The sequence below is a fragment of the Schistocerca serialis genome, chromosome 2 (genome assembly GCF_023864345.2).
Source record: "Schistocerca serialis cubense isolate TAMUIC-IGC-003099 chromosome 2, iqSchSeri2.2, whole genome shotgun sequence".
In the NCBI taxonomy this organism is placed as follows: Eukaryota; Metazoa; Arthropoda; class Insecta; order Orthoptera; family Acrididae; genus Schistocerca; species Schistocerca serialis.
The window spans coordinates 596,256,274-596,277,563 of NC_064639.1; the positions used below are offsets into that span (position 1 = coordinate 596,256,274).

Genomic DNA, 21,290 nt, shown 5'->3' on the forward strand with positions numbered 1-21,290 from the left:
CCTAAGTATTTCGTTGAATTTGCAGCCTTCAGGTTTGTGTCACTTATCGCGTAATTGAAATTTAGCGGACTTTTTTAGTACTCATGTCAATAACTTCAAACTTTTCTATATTCAGGGTTAATTGCCACTTTTTGCACCATACAGATATCTTATCTAAATCATTTTGCTATTCGTTTTGGTCATCTGATGACTTTACAAGGCGTTAAATGACAGCATCATCTGCAAATAATCTAAGAGGGCTGCTCAAATTGTCTCCTATGTTGTTAATATACACTACTGGCAATTAAAGTTGCTACACCAAGAAGAAATGCAGATGATAAACGAGTATTCATTGGACAAATATATTATACTAGACCTGATATGTGATTACATTTTCACGCAATTTGGGTGCATAGATCCTGGGAAATCTGTACCCAGAACAACAACCTCTGGCCGTAATAAAGGCCTTGATACGCCTGGGCATTGAGTCAAATAGAGCTTGGATGGCGTGTACAAGTACAGCTGCTCATGCAGCTTCAACCCTATACCACAGTTCATCAAGAGTATGACTGGCGTATTGTGACGAGCCAGTTGCTCGGCCACCATTAACCAGACGTTTTCAATTGGTGAGAGATCTGTAGAATGTGCTGATCAGGACTGCAGCCGAACATTTTCTGTATCCAGAAAGGCCCGTACAGGACCTGCAACATGCGGTCATGCATTATCCTACTGAAATATAGGGTTTCGCAGGGATCAAATGAAGTGTAGAGCCACGGGTCGTAACACATCTGAAATGTAACGTCCACAGTTCAAAGTGCCGTCAATGCGAACAAGAGGTGACCGAGACGTGTAACCAATGGCACCCCATACCATCACGCCGGGTGATACGCCAGTATGGCAGTATGGCGATGACGAATACACGCTTCCAATGTGCGTTCACCACGATCTCGCCAAACACGGATGCGACCATCATGGTGCTGTAAACAGAACCGGGATCCATCCGAAAAAATGACGTTTTGCCATTCGTGCATCCACGTTCGTCGTTGAGTACACCATCTCAGGCGCTCCTGTCTGTGATGCAGCGTCAAGGGTAACCGCAGACACGGTCTCCGAGCTGACAGTCCATGTTGCTGCAAACGTCGTCGAACTGTTCGTGTAGATGGTTGCTGTCTTGCAAACGTCCCCATCTGTTGACTCAGGGATCGAGACGTGGCTGCACGATCCGTTACAGCCATACGGATAAGATGCCTGTCATCTCGAATGCTAGTGATACGAGGCCGTAGGGATCCAGCACGGCGTTCCGTATTACCCTCCTGAACCCACCGATTCCATATTCTGCTAACAGTTATTGGATCTCGACCAACGCGAGCAGCAATGTCGCGATACGATAAACCGCAATCACGATAGGCTACAATCCGACCTTTATTAAAGTTGGAAACGTGATGGTACGCATTTCTCCTCCTTACACGAAGCATCACAACAACGTTTCACCAGGCAACGCCGGTCAACTGCTGTTTGTGTATGAGAAATCGGTTGGAAACTTCCCTCATGTCAGCACGTTGTAGGTGTCGCCACCGGCGCCGACCTTGTGTGAATGCTCTGAAAAGCTAATCATTTGCATATCACAGCATCTTCTTCCTGTCGGTTAAATTTCGAGTCTGTAGCACGTCATCTTTGTGGTGTAGCAATTTTAATGTCCAGTACTGTAGATCAATAACAATAGAGGGCCTATAACATTTCCTTTAAGAACGCATATTACTTTTGTTTTATCACGAAAGAAAACCAGAGTGAAACTAAGCCAGATAGCGAATGCGGACGAAACTCCTCTGTCATTTGATGTGCTGAGTAACAGAGCTGTTGCCAAGAGAGGTGCTAAAACCGTAACTATAAAAAGAAGTAGACATGAAAAAATGCAATACACTGTTGTCCTTTCATGTTGTGCTGAGGGTTTTAAACTTAATCAGATGATCATTTTCAAGCAAAAAACAATGCCAAAACCTTCTGAAATACTGTCTGCAGAATGTGTTGAGAATGCATTAGTAGAAAATAAGTAATAAATATAAACGTCACACACAAATCGGCCGTTTTCACGCATCTCAGTGTTTATGACGTCATATCTGCAGATCTGTTTGTCATACTTTAGAAAGTGCAACTAGCGGCGTATGTGATTACTGCCTGCGAAGTTTATTGCGAGTACAGTTAGTAGCACAAGTGTAATACATTTAAATGTCACGCATGATGCTGCAGATTTTCACGCATCTCGTTATTTGTGATGTCATATCTCCTGAACTATGATAGGCAGGTGGTTCGTATCTCGACAGCCATCTCCAGATCTACGATATTTCCTAACCCGGGCAAAAATTTGATAATGTGCCCCCTCCCTCCTCCTCCTCCACCTCTAACGTTGGAGATGGGGCGTCAAAAATTAAAATAAAAAGATTTTTCAAAAATATGTTCATTTTGTATCACACATCTTTTTGAAGAGTTTGATATATTCTCTCTAATCTTGCTACAGCTTAACAGGGCATGCAACTTCGTCAAACGTTATGCTACAGCAAAAATTTAAAGGTCGTTGTCAAATACTGAAAAAGCTGTTAATACGAATAATACCCAAGATTGGCGTGGTTTCCCGTTTTAATTACGACTGCTTTGTCACTATCTACTAAATCAAACGAAATAGGCTTTTCTAATATTGCAGTGATTGCAGCACACGCCAAATAACAGACTGTTTTGGCACAAATGGTCATTTTTATCTACCTCATTTACGTAAATAACATGACAGAATATAATTCACGAAGTGCCAATATGAAATGCCTATTGGGCCTACTACAAGCCAAAAGTATTATGTTAGGAGATAGTAAGACATTTCATTCATATGCCCCAGTCTCTCAAGCATGAGACCTAAGAGTACCAGTAGTATGAAATTTTTACATAAGTTAGGAATCATCAACCTCTTCGACATAATTTGTGTGATGTCGCGTTCCTTCTCCTTCCTCGTTCTAACAAACAATATTGTCATCACTAATTCTATAACTATTCCTGACATTGTCAAAACTTATTCTCCGGTTAGCTTCACTAACCCTGCCGGCACCACCGATTTAGTTATCCCCCGTTTATTCCCCGGTTAGGTGTTATTACGTGTTCGGACAAGGCGTTTCCGCGCTATTCCGAGAATAGAATTTAAGCGGCCGCTAATCGGGGACTACACCACTGGCTCCTAGCAGTGTAGCGATCTGGAAAAAATTTTCTGTGAAAATTTCATTTTCTTGGATACACCCAGAAGATAATACATAGTCTTTCTTAGCTGTTGTTGCTGTTGATCGTTTATTTCCACTCTGGTAGTCTGAATCTATGGATTTCACTGACAGTTATAACAACGCTTATCATTCGCACCGAGCGGTCTAGGCGCTGCAGTCATGGACTGTGCGGCTGGTCCCGGCGGAGGTTCGAGTCCTCCCTCGGGCATGGGTGTGTGTGTTTGTTCTTACGATAATTTAGGTTAAGTAGTGTGTAAGCTTAGGGACTGATGACCTTGGCAGTTAAGTCCCATAAGATTTCACACGTATTTCAACATCATTCGCACACCCAATCAACCACATAAACAAACAGCGACTGGCAGTCAGCCGGCCGAAGTGACCGAGCGGTTCTAGGCGCTTCAGTCTGGAACCGCGCGACCGCTACGGTCGCAGGTTCGAATCCTGCCTCGGGCGTGGATGTGTGTGATGTCCTTAGGTTAGTTAGGTTTAAGTAGTTCTAAGTTCTAGGGGACTGATGACCTCAGATGTTAAGTCCCATAAAAAAATAAATAAAAAAGGAAGGGTGGCGAAGCCCTTTCAAGCGAACCATTTCAGCAATTGTCTTAAACAATTTAGGGAAATCATGAAATACCCAAATATATATAACGAGCCGAGGGATTGAACCGCCGTCCTCTCAAATGCAAATCCAGTGTCTTACCACTGTCCCACTTCACTCGCTGATCCTACTAAGGTGGCATGCCCTTGTCTTCTTCCGAACTTCGAGCTGACTTAACCAGCCAGTTACAGGGGAACCCACGGTTGAACTTCGATGCCGACTACATCGCAACGTGGAGACTACCCAAGCTGCACTCTCGTTCCAAGTGCGCGTTATAACTGTAGGTCCTACTACAAATGGCTAGGTAAATGTGTATATAGGTCAAAGGAAAGTTGAAACAGTGTTAGAAACGTACTTAGTATTGCACAGAGATCGCGGTGCCTCGCCACAGCTGACAACGCGAATCGATACCACAGCCATTAGCGAGGGTTCGCTGCAGTCCGCAACGATGTATGGAACGCGCTCCTGGAGACAAGCCTCCACTCTGTATAGGGAAAGTACGGCCAACTTGCCAGTGACCGCCATTTTAGGCTCACTGCGCCGCTGGTGATACATGGACTTCTGCAGCATATTTAGCCATGTATATTAAAGAAGTGCACTCAGCCGTCTAATGCACAGCTAAAACTAATCAACAGCTTCAAACGGAACATGTCGGATATTTAGCAACAAAAACTCTGAACAGATTTAAGCTAAATGAATCGAAAAGCGTTTTTTTGTGGCGAGCATGAAACACAATTTTCTCCCTGCTATCCTTTATAAATAGCGAAAGCAAATTTCACAGTTCTTGTTCCGGTAACGACTTTGAACATCTATTTTCGTAATTAGCGTTAAATTGGGCCTATCCAATAGTCAGCAGGACAAAAGGGAACCAATATTAGTTCGCAAGTGCAAGGAAAAATCCATCGCTAATTTAAAGCTCTACATCGACTTACTTCTTGTTCCTGCTACTCGGTACTACGAAAATTCGCCCAATGTCTCTTTTGTTATACGAAATAAAGCATTGGATTCAAATACATATGCGCGGTACCTTAGTAAATAGAATTGATAAACTTGCCTATATGATTACGCAGGCTTCATATTTTTGTCAGATCTATGCCATAAAATTTTGTCTGCAAATTGTTCTATGACATAAGGAGAATGATTACGAAAGTACAAGAGCAATACAATATTTTTAAAACGTGTTCGAATAAAACCAGGCCTACGATTAAAAGTAGGCTGTTGGAAACAGTAACTACAGAAATGTAAACAGGAGGCAAAGACAAAAGGCCAGAAATGAATAAAATTAACAGAATGGTTAAGTCGTTTTCCTGCAACATTTCAATTGCAAACAATATTTTCCCTTTTGTTGCATCTCTCCCTTCGGAAGGAACTCTGTACAGTTGTCCTCCCTTTTCGCATCGAGACGAACAGCCAAAAGCACAGCACTGAGGCATTACCGTACTTAAAACTTCGAAGATACACAACACTTCCTATGCTTCACACGTAGCGCTTGGGCCCACAATGGCTGCTATTGTCAGGCAAGGTGGTTTCAGCCAATCCCGAACTCCTGACGGCGACAAACGCAGGGGAAAAGGATGGCCATACTTTCCTTTGTACAGAGCTTTACCACTCTCAGCATAGAGCGCCCTCACGTTGAGGTCACATGGAGTTGAGAGCTAGCAAGAGCTCTGCCAGACTTCGAGACATAAGCTACAGCAGTAGGACTGTAACAGTCGTAAAGTTTCAGATGACCTTGGAGTGTTATTAATGTTGAACATTGTACCTCAAGAAAACAGTTTGTTAATTAGTGATGCTTTAATAGTCAATGAGCTATAAATTATCAAGCACTCCTATATAAAGGATTGTATCAAGTTAAAAAAAAACTTATCATTCATGTAATAAAGTGAGCTAATATTTCATATACTGTAGTTCAGATGAGCCGTCTCCTAGAGTCATAAACGAACCCACAGTTGTGGCCGGACGGTTCTACTTTCGTCTGGTCACTACAATAATTAATTTCAAAAGTATGAACGACTAAGTCGGTTTCACTTGTTAGAAATTCCGATGATCATTAAAAGAGCAGGAGATAGCATTTAGTATACGAAGTCGATAGTATTCACAGGAAACGTATAATGAATGACGAAAGCCTTCAGTTTCAGTTTTTAATCCTCGCGAAGTCGGTACCGCCGCATTTATACATTACGCGCAAAAATTTGCTGAGGAAGGTGGGGATATCTCGGGCCATCTTCTCAGACAAAATACGCGAACGTGTGTAGTTTTAAGCAGACTTTTTTTGTATACTGTAACTAGTGTTGTTACGTGCGATGAACGTCTGAAAACACACAAGTCATGTCATCTTGCAAAACTGCTAATAATGTAGGCCACTGGATTACTCTTTTGGGCTCGTGCAGAGATAAAACAAGGCTTTAAGCCTCTTTTTGTGAAGTCACTGCTGTTTGCCGAGAGCAATGACTCCAGAGAAAACAATGCACAAGGCTTACAAAAGAACTTGGCCTGCTGTAGCGGGTATCGACTTGTAAGGGCGTTCTCCGACACTGGGAATAAATCAACATTATTGAGGTAAATACTGGGTCGGTGCATAAGTTCGTTCCGTTTTTACAATGCTAACAACTCTGGGCTACCAGGTGCGTTTTCAAAAGCAACAGCGCGTCACCTTAGATGTTCAATAGAAGCAGCAGTTTTTATCGTTTCAATTCCTCGTAGCAATTCATGATGAAGAATGCTACTCTTGGTTCTACAAAAACCACAATGTGATTTTTTGAGGATGTGCGCCGTCCTTCACTTGGGACGTTGTTTTATTCTATGCGCTGAGCCACTCTTTTTCTTTAAGTTTACTTGAAGGAACAATTTCTCGTCACCTGTAACAGTGTCCCCTAGGAATGTTCTGTACCTACGACAAGCTAAACCGTTATGGCTTAGAAAAGACGAACATATGGTTATTCACTGATTTTTGTAGGTGTCGCTTAAAAAATGTGGAGCTTAAGTATCCAATATTTGCACTTTACTCAATGAATACAAATGGCGCACAATGATTATGTGATCGCGTTCCATAATTTCTGCCAATTCTCGCATTGCTCAATGAGAATTATTTTGAACTTGCGGATTTAGGCGGTTGTCAACAAAAAAAAGATCTTCCGTAACGTGTCGAATTTTCCTGTTCGGAATCGAGAAACCATTCCCGTACCGTCATCTCAGTAAATGATTCTTTCCCATACACATCACAAATTCTTCTCGTTATGTGAATATATGAAGATGGTATCTGTTCTTTCGGACATGTCCGAAAGATCAAAAAATGGTTCAAACGGCTCTAAGCACTATGGGACTTAACATCTGAGGTCCCCTAGACTTAGAACTACTTAAACCTAACTAACCTAAGGACATCACACACATCCATGCCCGAGCCAAGATTCGAACCTGCGACCGTAGCAGCAGTGCGGTTCCAGACTGAAGCGCCTAGAACCGTTCGGCCACAACGGCCGGTGCCCGATAGAACAGATACCATGCATCGGTGACCATGCAGCTCTCTAGAATGAAATGATATCAAGACCTTACGCTGCCGGCAGGCGTTGATATACATCAACGGGGACAGTTGAAAATGTGTGCCCCGACCGGGACTCGTACCCGAGATCTCCTGCTTACATGGCAGACGCTCTATCCATCTGAGCCACCCAAGGCACAGAGGATAGTGCGACTGCAAGGACTTATCCCTTGCACGCTCTTTCGGACATGTCCGAAAGAACAGATACCATCTTCATATAGTTCAGGCTAACCGGCCATTGACCTTCTTCTGTGCGGGTGCACACGTATCGCCCGAATTCTTACGGAACTCTGTAAGATTGTCTGCCGCGAGTAATGAGTGTAAAGGGCAGGGGCACTACGAATTTAGTGTGTGGACATTAAGTTGGGAATGTGGGTCTCACGGGGAGCGTGCAAGGGATAAATCCCTGCAATCGCACTATCCTCTGTGCCTTCGGTGGCTGAGATGGACGCCGGCACGATAGCTCAGCGTGTTCGGTCAGAGGGCTGCATGGTCTCTGTAATAAAAAATTGAGTCAAGGAATCAACGATGAACTTGAACTAATGTCTTGTGACGCCTCCGCCCAGACCAAACACAACGAACCATATCGAAAAAAAAAAAGATTGATAGAGCGTCTGCCATGTAAGCAGGAGATCCCGGGTTTGAGTCCCGGTCAGGGCACACAACTGTCCCCGTTGATGTATATCAACGCCTGTCGGCAGCGTAAGGTCTTGATCTAATTATCACTTAATTCTTCTCGTGGTTTCTGCAGCACTAGATCCTCTGTTAAATTCGAAGATTAAAATAAGTCAAATGTGTTCATTTTTCACAACTTGATAGTTCCTGCTGCTTAGCCTTGAAAATCGCCAGAACGAGCAGTTAACAACGTACATGCTCCTGTTCGGAACTGTCAAATTCTAGACTGAATAAAAACGATCTGCAATAGGAGAGGCGGAGTCCACATACACAATATGTGACAGTAGTGCCAAATTCACGAGCTCTGATATTCGACCAACTAAAATATATATATTCGTCTTTCAAAACTAGTGCAAAATAACAGCGACTGTGTATGCTTATGCAGCGACAGAAAACCATCCGCAACAGTTAAAACATTTTGACTTCGATGGTTGTACGATACGTCTATTACAGCACGTCGGTTAATTCTATAGATGACGTACAAGCCATAGAAGAGACCTCGTAGAGCGAAGTGAAAGATGTCAGTAACTTACAGTGTAAAACGCAAGTCATCAGTCAGTCAGTGAGATGCTGATGTCGCCACATTTTGTGCTTGTGTGCCACGAGGTTACCAAAACTCCTCAGTGAGTGCCCATATCCTAAAGGCTAAAACCACATGATCAGAATCTTCTCAGTACTGGTCACCATGAACAACAAATCGATGGCGGTGGTGCAGTGGTTGAGACTGTAGACCTGCATCTCGGAGGGGTGGGCTTCACACCCTCGTCTGGCCATCCTGATTTACGTCAACATATTTCCAGGCAAATACGTGCGTTGTTCATATTAAATGGCTGCCGCCGCCTTTCTTCCTCCCCTCACCATCTGAGCTAGCGTTTCGTTTCTAATTAACTCGATCTCGATGAAACGTTGAACTTTCCTTCTTTCTTGATTTTGATAACACTTAAAATAGGTCTTAACGGCATGTCACTTTTCAATCACTTTCAACCTTCAACGTAAGTTTTTTAAACACTCACATCAGTTACTAAAAAGGTCTTCCTTTCATGTAAGACATAATTATTTGTTTTTACCCTATCGTTAAATGTTTCAAATTGCATACGCTGCCTTCAGTGAACAACTGTTTGATGCCTAGAAAATCGTGAAAAACGCACAAGTTTTATTTTTCGTAAAATTTGGTGGAAAACCATTTTTATAAACAGGCAATAATGTTGATAATTTAAATTTAAATTTTCAGTGGAGATCTTTCATTATTCATTGCTATCTCTTACAACGAATAAAGAGACAGGTAGCAACATTACAGAACTTCCTAATCTTACAGTACTGTCACAGACAATTAATATATGCTCATAAGAAAAATGTCCCTTAAGTGACCTATGTGCTTCTACGAGTCCACGGAATGGAAGTAGACATTTTAAGGTACGGCGAACATATCCAAAAAGCAGTGGTTTCATTTTAACTTACACGATATGTTTCTTTCATTGAGAGACATCATTAGAGCTATATCACCTCATAATGTGTCTAATGAAACAAAAGCATTTCCATTAAGAATAATATTTTTCTATCAGGCTACATTTATTGCTATGTAATACACCGGCAGGAGACAACGTGCTATCAAAACGTTATGTGACAGTTTTAATTTTATTAAGAGTGAGTAAGTTACAGAGTGGCGAGTTTTTGTTCAAATGGCTCTGAGCATTATGGGACTTAACATCTGAGGTCATCAGTCCCCTACAAATTAGAACTACTTAAACCTATCTAACCTAAAGACATCACACACATCCATGCCCGAGGCAGGATTCGAACCTGCGACCGTAGCGGTCGCGCGGTTCCAGACTGAAACGCCTAGAACCGCTCGGCCACATTGACCGGCAGATTTTTTTCGTCGATATTTGTCTGCATTGCAGCTAATCGAATTTGCCAACACTAGAAATGGGTGACGCTAGGTAACTTTCAGTACTGTTGCTGAAAAAGACGTAAAACAGCTAGGATTACTTTGTTCGCCTGTCAGATCCGCTAGTATAGTGTTCTTAGCTGTAAATTAAATCTTGCATGCCGCTTAGAAATCCTTGAAAACGTCAAGTAGTCTAATCGACTGAAACAAGAAAATCCGTAGATATAGTTTCATTATTATTCAAGGTCTCTCGTAAGACCTGTCGAGAGAACAAGGCACACACTCCCGTTGTTGTGTATCTGTTGCTTTGGAATTTCTATGAATAGTTCGGAAAATATTTTCCCGATCACGCACGAAGTCCGAATCAGTGAAGTTAGTTATGTTCATTCGTTTTAGTGGTGCTCGCCCAGATACGTTGTTGCTGTTATTCAAAGATAAAGTTGTTCAGTTCTGCTACGTTTCTGACACACGGAATTTTCTCTTCGCAATCAGAATAACAAATTTTGAAATCAAGGCTGCAACGTAAAAGACGCCATTGCTCTATTCATTACGCTCATATGCGAAGTATAGTTACCAATAGCGTGAATAATACAGCCGTATCGTCAAGCTCTAAAACAGACTGCATACACGTTCGCAGAATCAAATCATTGCTGAATGAAAAGTCCCTCATCTAAGGATAGATACTGTTTCATTGTACGCTGTGTAATCCAAATCATTTAGAAACAATAGCTTCTCTCCAGATTCCACAATCAACTGCTCGCATAAAATTCCATCCACTGATCGTTTTCTAGCACATGCCTGGAATAGCACTTCTGACGTCTATTTGGCGAACTGGATTGACGGCTTATGCCAGCCAATCGTAAGTTCTAATATCTTTCTGACTAGAGCGATCTCTATTCGGCAGTCTATAAATATTCTCGGTATCATAAAGGAAATCACGAATTCTGTTTCGTTTAGGAGTCACAAAACCGTGATATTTTTATTTAAACAGAAGCAGAAGTTATTTATCTATCTACAGTCGAAATCCAATAGCTTCTATAAAACTCACAGAAGACTCAATTTTTTAAATAGGTCATTGATCAAACCTCGCTGATTTACTCTGTCTTTATGAAAAATTACTACATCTGTAGCTATTTAAACATAGTCTTCATATTCATTACATATTCCCAATTAAAGCATAAGGATCCACTGTGGCTTCCTTAAAAATTATACATAATCCGACAGTTTCAACAAATTTTAACAGAATTTACTGTAACTTTATATGAACGTGCCAATAAAGTCTAGAATTTTATGTTTGAGTCAATTTTCTACTTTCTGTCTCAACAAGTCATGAAAAATTTTTGTTGCGATTTTCAGTTTATTACACGAATACTATTAAGTGGATCGATCTAAACATTCGTAAATATAAATCTCTACACTGATGAACATGAAAATAAAGTTTATATGTTGTCGTGTTACTTAAAATTGTAAGAAAATATTGTGCAATTTTGCAACGTGTTGCAATACATCACGCTTGCTTCCTTAGTGGGGGATTTCCCCAGAGACGCCACAAGTGATAAGTGTAATATTCCCTTATCTCATAGAAGAGGTAGACACGATAGTGCGAATGCAAATAATTATGGTCACGTACAGAGCAGCGAGTATTTCAGGTACTACCGTCCTGGTCCACATCGGAAAACCCAAAACGCTGAAGTCAATATTTAAGAAAAGGAAACGAAGATTTAAAAATAAGTCCTGTTTGTGAAGCATTTTAAGTCAGTGGAAATTAACGCTCAACCAGTCTATATCCAGATTATGACAAAGTGTGTAGTAAGCAGTCACACCAGTTCCAAAACTGTTCGTACAGTTTGTGAGCAACAATGTGGAGTCTCCCGAACTGCTAGATCACCAACTGTCTGGCTGTTTTTCTTGTCAAACTCGGATAACGCATGCGGTAGCACAGATATTTCGACCAAGTACATATCATAATGTCAGCCGTAGTGGCCGATCGGTTCTAGGCGCTGCAGTCTGGACCACGCGACCTCTACGGTCGCAGGTTCGAATCCTGCCTCGGACATGGATGTTTGTGATGTCCTTAGGTTAGTTAGGTTTAAGTAGTTCTAAGTTCTAGGGGACTGATGGCCACAGCAGTTAAGTCCCATAGTGCTCAGAGCCATTTGAACCTTTTTTTTTTTTTTTTTTTTTTTTTACATATCATAATACATTCTAAACGCAATAGCGTAACTATGAATGCCTTCGTGCTCGACTTCACACAGATTACTACGTACTAACGGTGTCACGCGCGCTACGAAATTGCAAGAAGCAGCAAACACCTAATTTCCAAAGCAATTTCAACAAGTGAATCTGCTGCTATTGATTTCTTAAAGAAAAAACAAAGGTTTCTGTGCAGTACGTAGGTAAATGCGATTTAGCGTGTATAATACATTATAATACCTCTTTCTCTACCAAAGGGATTTTCAGCGTTGCTTTAGCATTGTATTCTATGTTAACCGGGGGCCTAGAAACGACGGAGAGGCTCCGTCCCCGCCGCAGCCGCAGTGGACCACAACCCCACGACGACTAACGCAGTCCACTCCACCCCTTCGCCGCCCCACACCGAACCACTCTTTTGGGGTTATTGCGCGATTCGGCCCCCTGTGGACCCCCGCAGGGAACGTCTCACACCAGACGAGTGTAACCCCCCATGTTTGTGTGGTGGAGTAATGGTGGTGTACGCGTACGTGGAGAACTTGTTTGCGCAACAATCGCCGACATAGCGTTCAAATGGTTCTCAGCACTATGGGACCTAACTTCTGAGGTCATCAGTCCCCTAGAACTTAGAACTACTTAAACGAAACTAACCTAAAGACATCACACACATCCATGCCCGAGGCAGGATTCGAACCTGCGACCGTATCGGTCGCGCGGTTCCAGACTGTAGCGCCTAGAACCGTTCGGCCACCTCGGCCGGCCCGACATAGTGTAGCTGAGGCAGAATAAGGGGAAACAGGCCGCACTCGCCGAGGCAGATGGAAAACCGCCTAAAAACCATCCACAGACTGGCCGGCTTACTGGACCTCGACACACGTCCGACCGTCGGATTCGTGCCGGGGATTAGGCGCTCCTTCCCAGTCCGGAAAGCCGTGCGTTAGACCGCACGGCTAGCCGGGTAGGCTTGCTTTACCATACTAAGCTCGTGTTATATTTCATTTCTCTGAAATGTGGTCGGGAGCTGATAATGTCAGATGCAATGTTGCTCTGTTTCGCCTTACAGCCTGTTGTGTTATACCTTATAAACGTATTAATTTTGGCATTTGAAAATTTTCTTTGGTACAAAAATAAGATTGCAAGAACTTACAAATATATGATTGGGTGTGTATCTAGCTTACGACTTTAGTCGGAATCAGCTTTAAAATACACCACTGCTTGATAAAAAAATTGAAGAACACAGAATTTATAGCCGGAAGTCAACGCAACTTCGTACACGTTTCCCACCACGCGTGTTTGAACCGTCGTCCTCCTGAATTCAAGTCCAGTGTGCTAACCACTGCGCCACCTCGCTCGGTTGGTAAGTAGCCCCATTCTGCGAAATTTTTGGTAAATTTAACTCGATTTTGCTGTCGCTACAGTTACGTTCCATACCCTCTCACTCAGTGACGTTTCATATCGTTTCCTCCAGTCTTTGTGGGTGCTTCACTTTTTTTTTGTCAGCCAGTTTAAGTACGCAAAACGACAAGCAGAAGCATTAGCACTGCGATTCACAGTGGCTGTGTACGTTACAGTCTGCAATAAAATAATTTGATTAACTGGCAGCGGAAGTAAGGTAACAGCATAACGGTTGATCGATGTGGAGTTCAGTACAGATCTGTCCGAGAAGACATTGGTGGAAATAGGCAGTGGTCTTGTTGGAAGAACATCCCCAGTATTCTCCTTAATTGATTCGGAGAAGCCATAGAAAATAAAGGCGAAAATAACGAGGCGTGGAGTTATTCCTAATTCTTGAAAATACATCTCGCTTCCTAACTGATGTGAAATTTTGGTTAAGTTTCATAAGCTGCAAAATAGTCGCCAATTAAAACAGTGATCAAAGAAGTGAAGAATAAATTTCTTTGACTTCCGTCAGTGATCACTAAACATATGGTCCTTAGTCTACCGGTTTCGGTCAGCAATGACCATCTTCAGATCTACAGCAAAACGTAGGAAATAAATAAGAACTAGTCGACAGATTACATCTTAAAACAATAAAAATAACGCAACGAGAATTTATTGCTTTCATTGATGTGGAAACATGCACTTAAAATATGACGAGACATACCTGACTTTCAGCCTGACTCCGTTTTCTTGCGTTCTTCGCTTTACTCTCGCGTTTAATTTTTCTTGGAACGGCGTGTTGCAGTGTACGTGAGGCGCTCTAGCGGTTAAGTTCCTCCGATTTCTTGCCTGTACTACATTCTGGCAGCTACGCCAACAGATGTCGCTGGTTACTTACTTTAGTCTTTTGTTTTCATCCTTTTCGCTGATTCCCCTCGTTATTCTATCAACTTTATATTGTTTTATTAGCTCTATTAGCTCGTTCTTGTGTATGCGATTATTTTTATGTAAAATGATCACAAGAGTCTCAGAATCACATATTATCACTTAACCATTTCCTTCTAACAATTTTAAATTTAACTTCATTAGTGTTTTTAATCATTACATGTTATTGCTGCAATAACTTATAAATTTGGTAAGCCGACTATAGACATTGCATTTTGTACAATTTTATAATAGACGGTATGTATAGTCTCAGTAGTCACATCTAACTAGTTTACGGCACAAACATATTTTACGGCTACTGTACTTCAGTTTGTTATGAACAGTAGCGATAATGACAATATGACTCCGCCTGCACTAAGGCCTAACTCACTCCAAATTTTAAACATGTGCGACGATACTAAGCTGATTCTGTATGTGTCTTGTGACGATGCCATATGGCTTTATTATATTAGGACATGTTAAAAAACAGGTATGTCTCGTCATATTTTAAGCTCATGGTTACACATCCATGACAGTAATAATTTTTCTGTTATGGTTTATTTTATTGTTTTAAGATGTAATCCACCCATCAGTTGTAATTTATTTCCCATGTTTTGTTGCAGATGTCAAGATGGTCATTGCTCATAGAAACGGTTAGTTTAAAGACAAATGTTTTGTGAGCATTGACGGAAATAAAAGAAATTTATTTTGCTTGAGATTCTAACAATGTCATGGTACTTGTCACGGAGAATAAAACAAAACTATTTTTGTTTTGTTACTGACTATGCTGCAGCGGTATTGGCAGGAGAGGGAGGAGTAGGTGCGACGGTAACAGGTTTCTCATCTCTACTAAAGCCCTCTATTAGCATATCGCTGTGCAAGCAGCGCAGGGTTACAATATGCCAGATGGGTTTGCTTTTGCTGTTAGAGTAGATCAGATTATCTTTGTGATGTGGAAGTGTGTTTACAGATATAGTGAATGTTCCCCCCTGGACAAAGAGACAGGGAGTACTAGTGAAACTGTTGGTGGAATACTTCGGGATTGTAGAAAATTTACCTCTAGGAAGAGAGCATGTTATTTATGAACAAATAATGCAACAGTTGACAAAAAAAGGATACTGTAATAGCAGGGGTTACTGCACTTGTAATAAATGAAGAGGCATCAGATGAAGAAAATGATAGTGCCATGACAGTGAGAGATGCAGCAATGTCACCAGGGGCGGATTTCCAAGGAAGCAGCGGTTCAGCTTATCAGCCATCACCTCCAAGCAAACGAACGAAGTTTCCAGAAGGATTTCTGGCTGATGCGTACAAAACAAACAAGGGGAAAAAATAGGAAATATTGATCCTCGTCGTCTGTGTCGTCCTAGATTAGCAGCCGATACGACACTGCACCTGAAAATTAGAAAAGTGTTGGCACGGAAAAGGAAAATAAAGAGCAACACTGTTACAGAACTTTGAAACAGGCTAAGTCAATGTTATTCGTCAAACCCAAAAAATCTGCAGTATATGGTAAATTACGTGAGGAATTTTATAGCAAAGAGACAGGAAAATGCAATAATACATGACCGCACACAGGGACGTTGGACACTGAAGGTAAAGAAGAGAACTGACTCTCACAATTCACTGTATTTCAAAGCTTCCAACTCGTGGGTAAAGAAATTTAAACGTAAGAATAAGATTGTCTGCGCAAAATAACCCACAAAGTTACCATCCGGTTGGTTGAAGTGGATGCCGATATTCAACAAAAAGCTTATCAATTCGTGAGAGAAATCAGGTCTCTCATTGAGGAAAAACGTCTATCACGAGATTTAATGAAGAGTTACGATCTGGACAGACCCTCGGAGTGAGGGAAGCAAGCATGTCTTTGTTGCGGATGGATCCATAGTGGCATCACACAGTCTTATATGGCGATGCCTGGGGTTGTGGTGGATGGTACGCAGTTACCTCATTTGTATGTGCTTGTATCGTAGCCCACCGGCCATTTTACCGCAAATATGTATACAAATTTGTCGAACGTCACGGCGTTTGCTAGAAGATCTGCTAATGTGACAAAGATGAACTTAAATTTCTTCCTAGAACACGTAATTTGGCCAGATACAAGAAAAAACGAAAGCCCTTCTTTGGTGGACTCCTGGAGAGCCAATAGAGATGACGAACTATACAGCTCTACAGTTCTTGAAGGAGCTGGATTCATTAAGAAGCTGATTCCAGCAAAGTGCACAGCCACTGTGCACCCTGCCGACGTTTTCTTCCTCCGTCTATGCAAAAATGTTGTGACATTTATCACAAGTGCAACTATGGTACCTTTTAAAAATGACTTTAACATATGGCAAAAGACCACTTCATACTCCTTCAATGGTTTGTATATTTCCAGTTCTCGACGGCACGCTTCTCCAACTTAATCAAATTTGCATTTTTTTCCAGTGCAACTATACCAAAGACTTTCCTGGCATGTTTCAAACACTCTTAAAGTACTGTTTCGAAGAACGGCTAACTGAACAGTGTTTCCATGAGAAATGTGACGAATTTGGTTTCGTCAAATGCGCACATTGCTAGAACTGTCTATGCAGTGACCATGCTGTCATTGCTGACTTGCATATTTTTTGCCTCTGATAGTGTAGTCAAGTAAATAAACTCTGTTACAGAGTGTTTCATGTCATATTGTTCACTATTTGTCTCAAATAATCCATTTGTGTAATAAATAATTTATACTTTGCGTATTCTCATCGTAACTTTGGCGACTGGTATCTCCAGTTCTAATAGTCAATAACAGCCACAATTTTATGGTGTATGTTCATTGTATTGCTCTATTAATTGCGCTATGTGAGAATACAATTTGCGCGACACTATCGACAGCATACCTTGTAAGATAAGTTTTATGTACCGGGTGATCAAAAAGTCAGTATAAATTTGAAGACTTAATAAACCACGGCATAATGTAGATAGAGAGGTAAAAATTGACACACATGCTTGGAATGACATGGGGTTTTATTAGAACAAAAAAAAAACCATACTGCTAGACGCGTGAAAGATCTCTTGCGCGCGTCGTTTGGTGATGATCGTGTGCCCAGCCGCCACTTTCGTCATGCTTGGCCTCCCAGGTCCCCAGACCTCAGTCCGTGCGATTATTGGCTTTGGGGTAACCTGAAGTCGCAAGTGTATCGTGATCGACCGACATTTCTAGGGATACTGAAAGATAACATCCGACGCCAATGCCTCACCGTAACTCCGGACATGCTTTACAGTGCTGTTCCAACATTATTCCTCGACTACAGCTATTGTTGAGGAATGATGGTGGACATATTGAGCATTTCCTGTAAAGAACATCATCTTTGCTTTCTTACTAATGCTAATTATTGCTATTCTGACCAGATGAAGCGACATCTGTCGAACATTTTTTGAACGTTTGTATTTTTTTGGTTCTAATAAAACCCCATGTCATTCCAAGCATGTGTGTCAATTTGTACCTCTCTATCTACATTATTCCTTGATTTATTCAGTTTTCAAATTTATACTGACTTTTTGATCACCCGGTAGCTTGAAAACTATGTAATGGAGGAATAAATACCTGAACAGAATTTTTTCGCTGTTGTATCCCTTATTGTTATCATTAGTAGAGTATGTACGACTCTATTGACCATGTTATTGAAAGCCCGCATTGTAATACTTTACCCTGAGTTGTAATGGGAAGTTGCAATAACTTAACCGTGACACAATGGAGAACATGGACCCGTTATCGTTGGTTCTCTTCGAAGAGTGCTAAATTCTAGGAGGTGTAGAATCGTTTCTATTAGCACTCATGCAACAAGCTGGTTCTTTTAACAGCCTGCGCTGTAACCAGTGCGCAGAAACGGTGTAAAATAAAAGCGGCTCCCACCGAGCTGAAGTCTGCCAGAACAGAGAAGCGTACTCACCATCCCATGAAGGATGGCGGCGCCGGCTATCCAGGCGAAGGCGTGCGCCTTGGCGGCCGCCAGCCGCAGCTGGTTGGCCAGCGGGCAGCGCCACATGGGGCCGCGCGCACCACAAGCCAGCTTCCGCCGTCTCCCGCTACGGCGCTGCTGCTGCTGCTGCTGCGTCCCGCGGGCCAACTTCCCAGCCGGCGCGTCGTTCGCCGCTCTTCCTCCTCCTCTCTCGGAAGCGAAGATCCCCCGGTAAGACGCGGCGGCGTGTGCAGTGTTTTCCGTATTCAACGCGGCGCGCCGGAGCGGAAGGTCAAGGCCTCGTCTCGGCTTACTGTTCGCTACTTGCAGGGCAGCCGCCCACCACAACTCAGGCTAAAGCAGAGCTGCGCTTCTGAGCCGTCTGACACGCACGCTCCACTTTCCCGCGTATCGATTTTCACGAATATGCTAACCGCAAGTGTGACTCGGTCCGATCCGCCTCACTGTGGTGTATCCTCTAACATTTAACACTGACAAAAATATGAGACACGCGGACACTGCTTTGAACGGCAAGCTTCTGAAGGTTAATCTCGGCACATTAATTTTACTTGACCACTTAACGGCGGGGCCTTTGCACAGAAACTTCACTCACGTGTACAGTTCCCAAACTCACGGAATATACTGGAATGTTTTCGTTAGCACCGACTGCCTTTTCATTCGTTTGAGGTCCACTGTTAATGAGTGCATTTTATAAATATCTGTAGTGTAATGTATTAACTAAAATCTTCGAAAAACACGTAATAAACATTCTTGACGTCGATATTCTTTGGCAATAAGGCAAATTAAATTCAGATTAAAAACTCAGCACCTTGTTTACAAGAAATATTTCTTCCTAGTATTAAGTTCTCTTAACGAGAGAACAGTTGCACTGTTCAAAAAAATGTTTGAGTCCCAAATATCTTGAAGTCGTAATTCACAAAAAGGGCAGGAAGAGAATCCGACACTAAAAGTTTGTAGACACAGTGTTCAAGCAGGAGACAGTGTGCCAGGCAATAGCTATATTAAAATACTCCGCGAATAATATCACATCGAACCACACACCTAATATCAGACGACACTATCACAAGTAGCGGCCAGTTCTCTCAAACAACACACGTGTGACAGTCGTCGCAAGTATTGCAAGATGTGCAAACCGTGCTCAATCAGTCCAGCGTTGTCGCCTAAATGTTGACAGTCACTCGATAATAGCGACGTAGCCTTTTTCTGATTCTCGTGAATTTATTGACCAGAAATAATGATGTTCGTATGTTATTTCGAGATTCCACATGTAATCCAGTGAAGCGGAGAATAATCACGCACTGACACTTTCAGCACTATGCCCATGGATTTCTGCTGGCAAAACACGCACAGGTAATGTGAGATAAAGTAGAAGAATAAAAATTCAAACATTGCTTTCCAATTTATGGGTCACTGAATTGGCCATTGTTGCGGATGATTTCGACTGTCCATTACCTAGCGATCATAACGTACACCATGTTTGTGCTTGTGGATCTGGTTTTGTTCTCGTTACAGTCAGAGAAGCTTCCTTGAAAAGACGCGTGCAAAAGTCAGCAATTAGATGCACTGCGTCTTGTGACAATCAGAGCTCTCCTTGCAAACTGCGTAGCGCAGGCCGTCGTCGCTTTGGCGGGGCGGAGTACCTCCCCTCGGCTGGCCACCGCAACTTGGGCGCGCGTGGGTCCCGAGACGCTGAGGAGGAGCCGGCAGGCGCAGCAGCTGAGAGGACGCAGGCGGCTCTACTGAGGCGGCGGCTCCCCGGCCGCGGCGCGGAGCTCGGAGGGGGGCGCGTCTGCACGCTGCAGCCGCCGGTGGCGGTGATGACGCGGTGGCGCGTGGCCTTGCGGCCGCGAGTCCAAGTGAACGTGCACGCCGGTACACCACAACACGAGCCGGCCTTCCCCCAGTACCCCGCGCCAAGGTCGCCTCGACCTGACCGCCAGTCCTGCCGGCACTTTTTGCTCCTGTCTTCGCTCTAGGCGAATGGACCGAAGCGCAGTCAGCGGCGAAGCCACCAGAGAACATAGAAGTAACCAGAGGGACCTTTCTCGTGCCGGAGGATCGGAGGGCGTGTGCTCCGACCCCCCACCCCTCGGGTACCTACAGCGCCAAGCACAACACCACTTTCGTAGCTGTTTTCTCTGTGTCAGCTTCTTTACTCACTGCCCCATCTCGCGCAATTTTATCACATAAATGAGTAAATAAATTCAGTAACACAGTGTAATGTTGATGCATTAATTTGTTCTGAAAGCGGTGCTGATATTCCCGACAATAAAACGGGTTAAAAGCTGTGAGCTATCTGGGGAAGTTAACTAACCTTGCATTACTAAGCAACTGTTTTTTTACCAGGTATCCAGTCTATCTTACCAAATTCCCAACCAGGCTAACATCAATTATAATCTTTTAATAGTCCTCTTACAACAACCGGTGATATATATATATATATATATATATGATAATTTAAATAAAAAGAAATAAATCACGTTATATTTGGACATTTATTTTAACATTGATCGTTGTTCCGTTAAAATTTCAGCATATTGAACTTGATTCATAACTAAACTGGTCCCTTATTTAGGATTGTGAAAACGTGAGTTTGTAATCTTACGGAACACATCAAATAGGGAGCCAAGATTGGGAGACTACATACAACACTGCATTCATAAAATAACACACGAAGAACGTTGAAACATATGCAAGAGGAAATTAACCACAACCAACCGATTCAACTTTCACCCAAAAAAGTTACGATCGTAGCGCAATCCTGTCCGTCATGAAATTACCACACACTGGTATATTAAATTCATACTAACTCTCTGTGAAATCTTCCCGAAAAGAATAGCTGAGGGCTACTTTGATGCATACACCACATGCTTCACGTGATCGACTTGGTTTACACAGTGTAACTCCACAATAATTT

The 21,290-nt window shown here is 42.5% G+C and overlaps 1 protein-coding gene across 1 annotated transcript in view; it reads right to left on the minus strand.

Moving 5' to 3' along the window:
- Nucleotides 1-18,469, minus strand: part of LOC126457618 (phospholipid-transporting ATPase IF-like) — a 650,785-nt gene extending 632,316 nt beyond the window's left edge. The window contains exon 1 of the mRNA XM_050094076.1: nucleotides 18,344-18,469. Coding sequence (XP_049950033.1) covers nucleotides 18,344-18,439 — 96 coding nt within the window. The 5' untranslated portion in view covers nucleotides 18,440-18,469. The remainder of the gene's footprint in view (nucleotides 1-18,343) is intronic.
- Nucleotides 18,470-21,290: the final 2,821 nt, after the last annotated feature.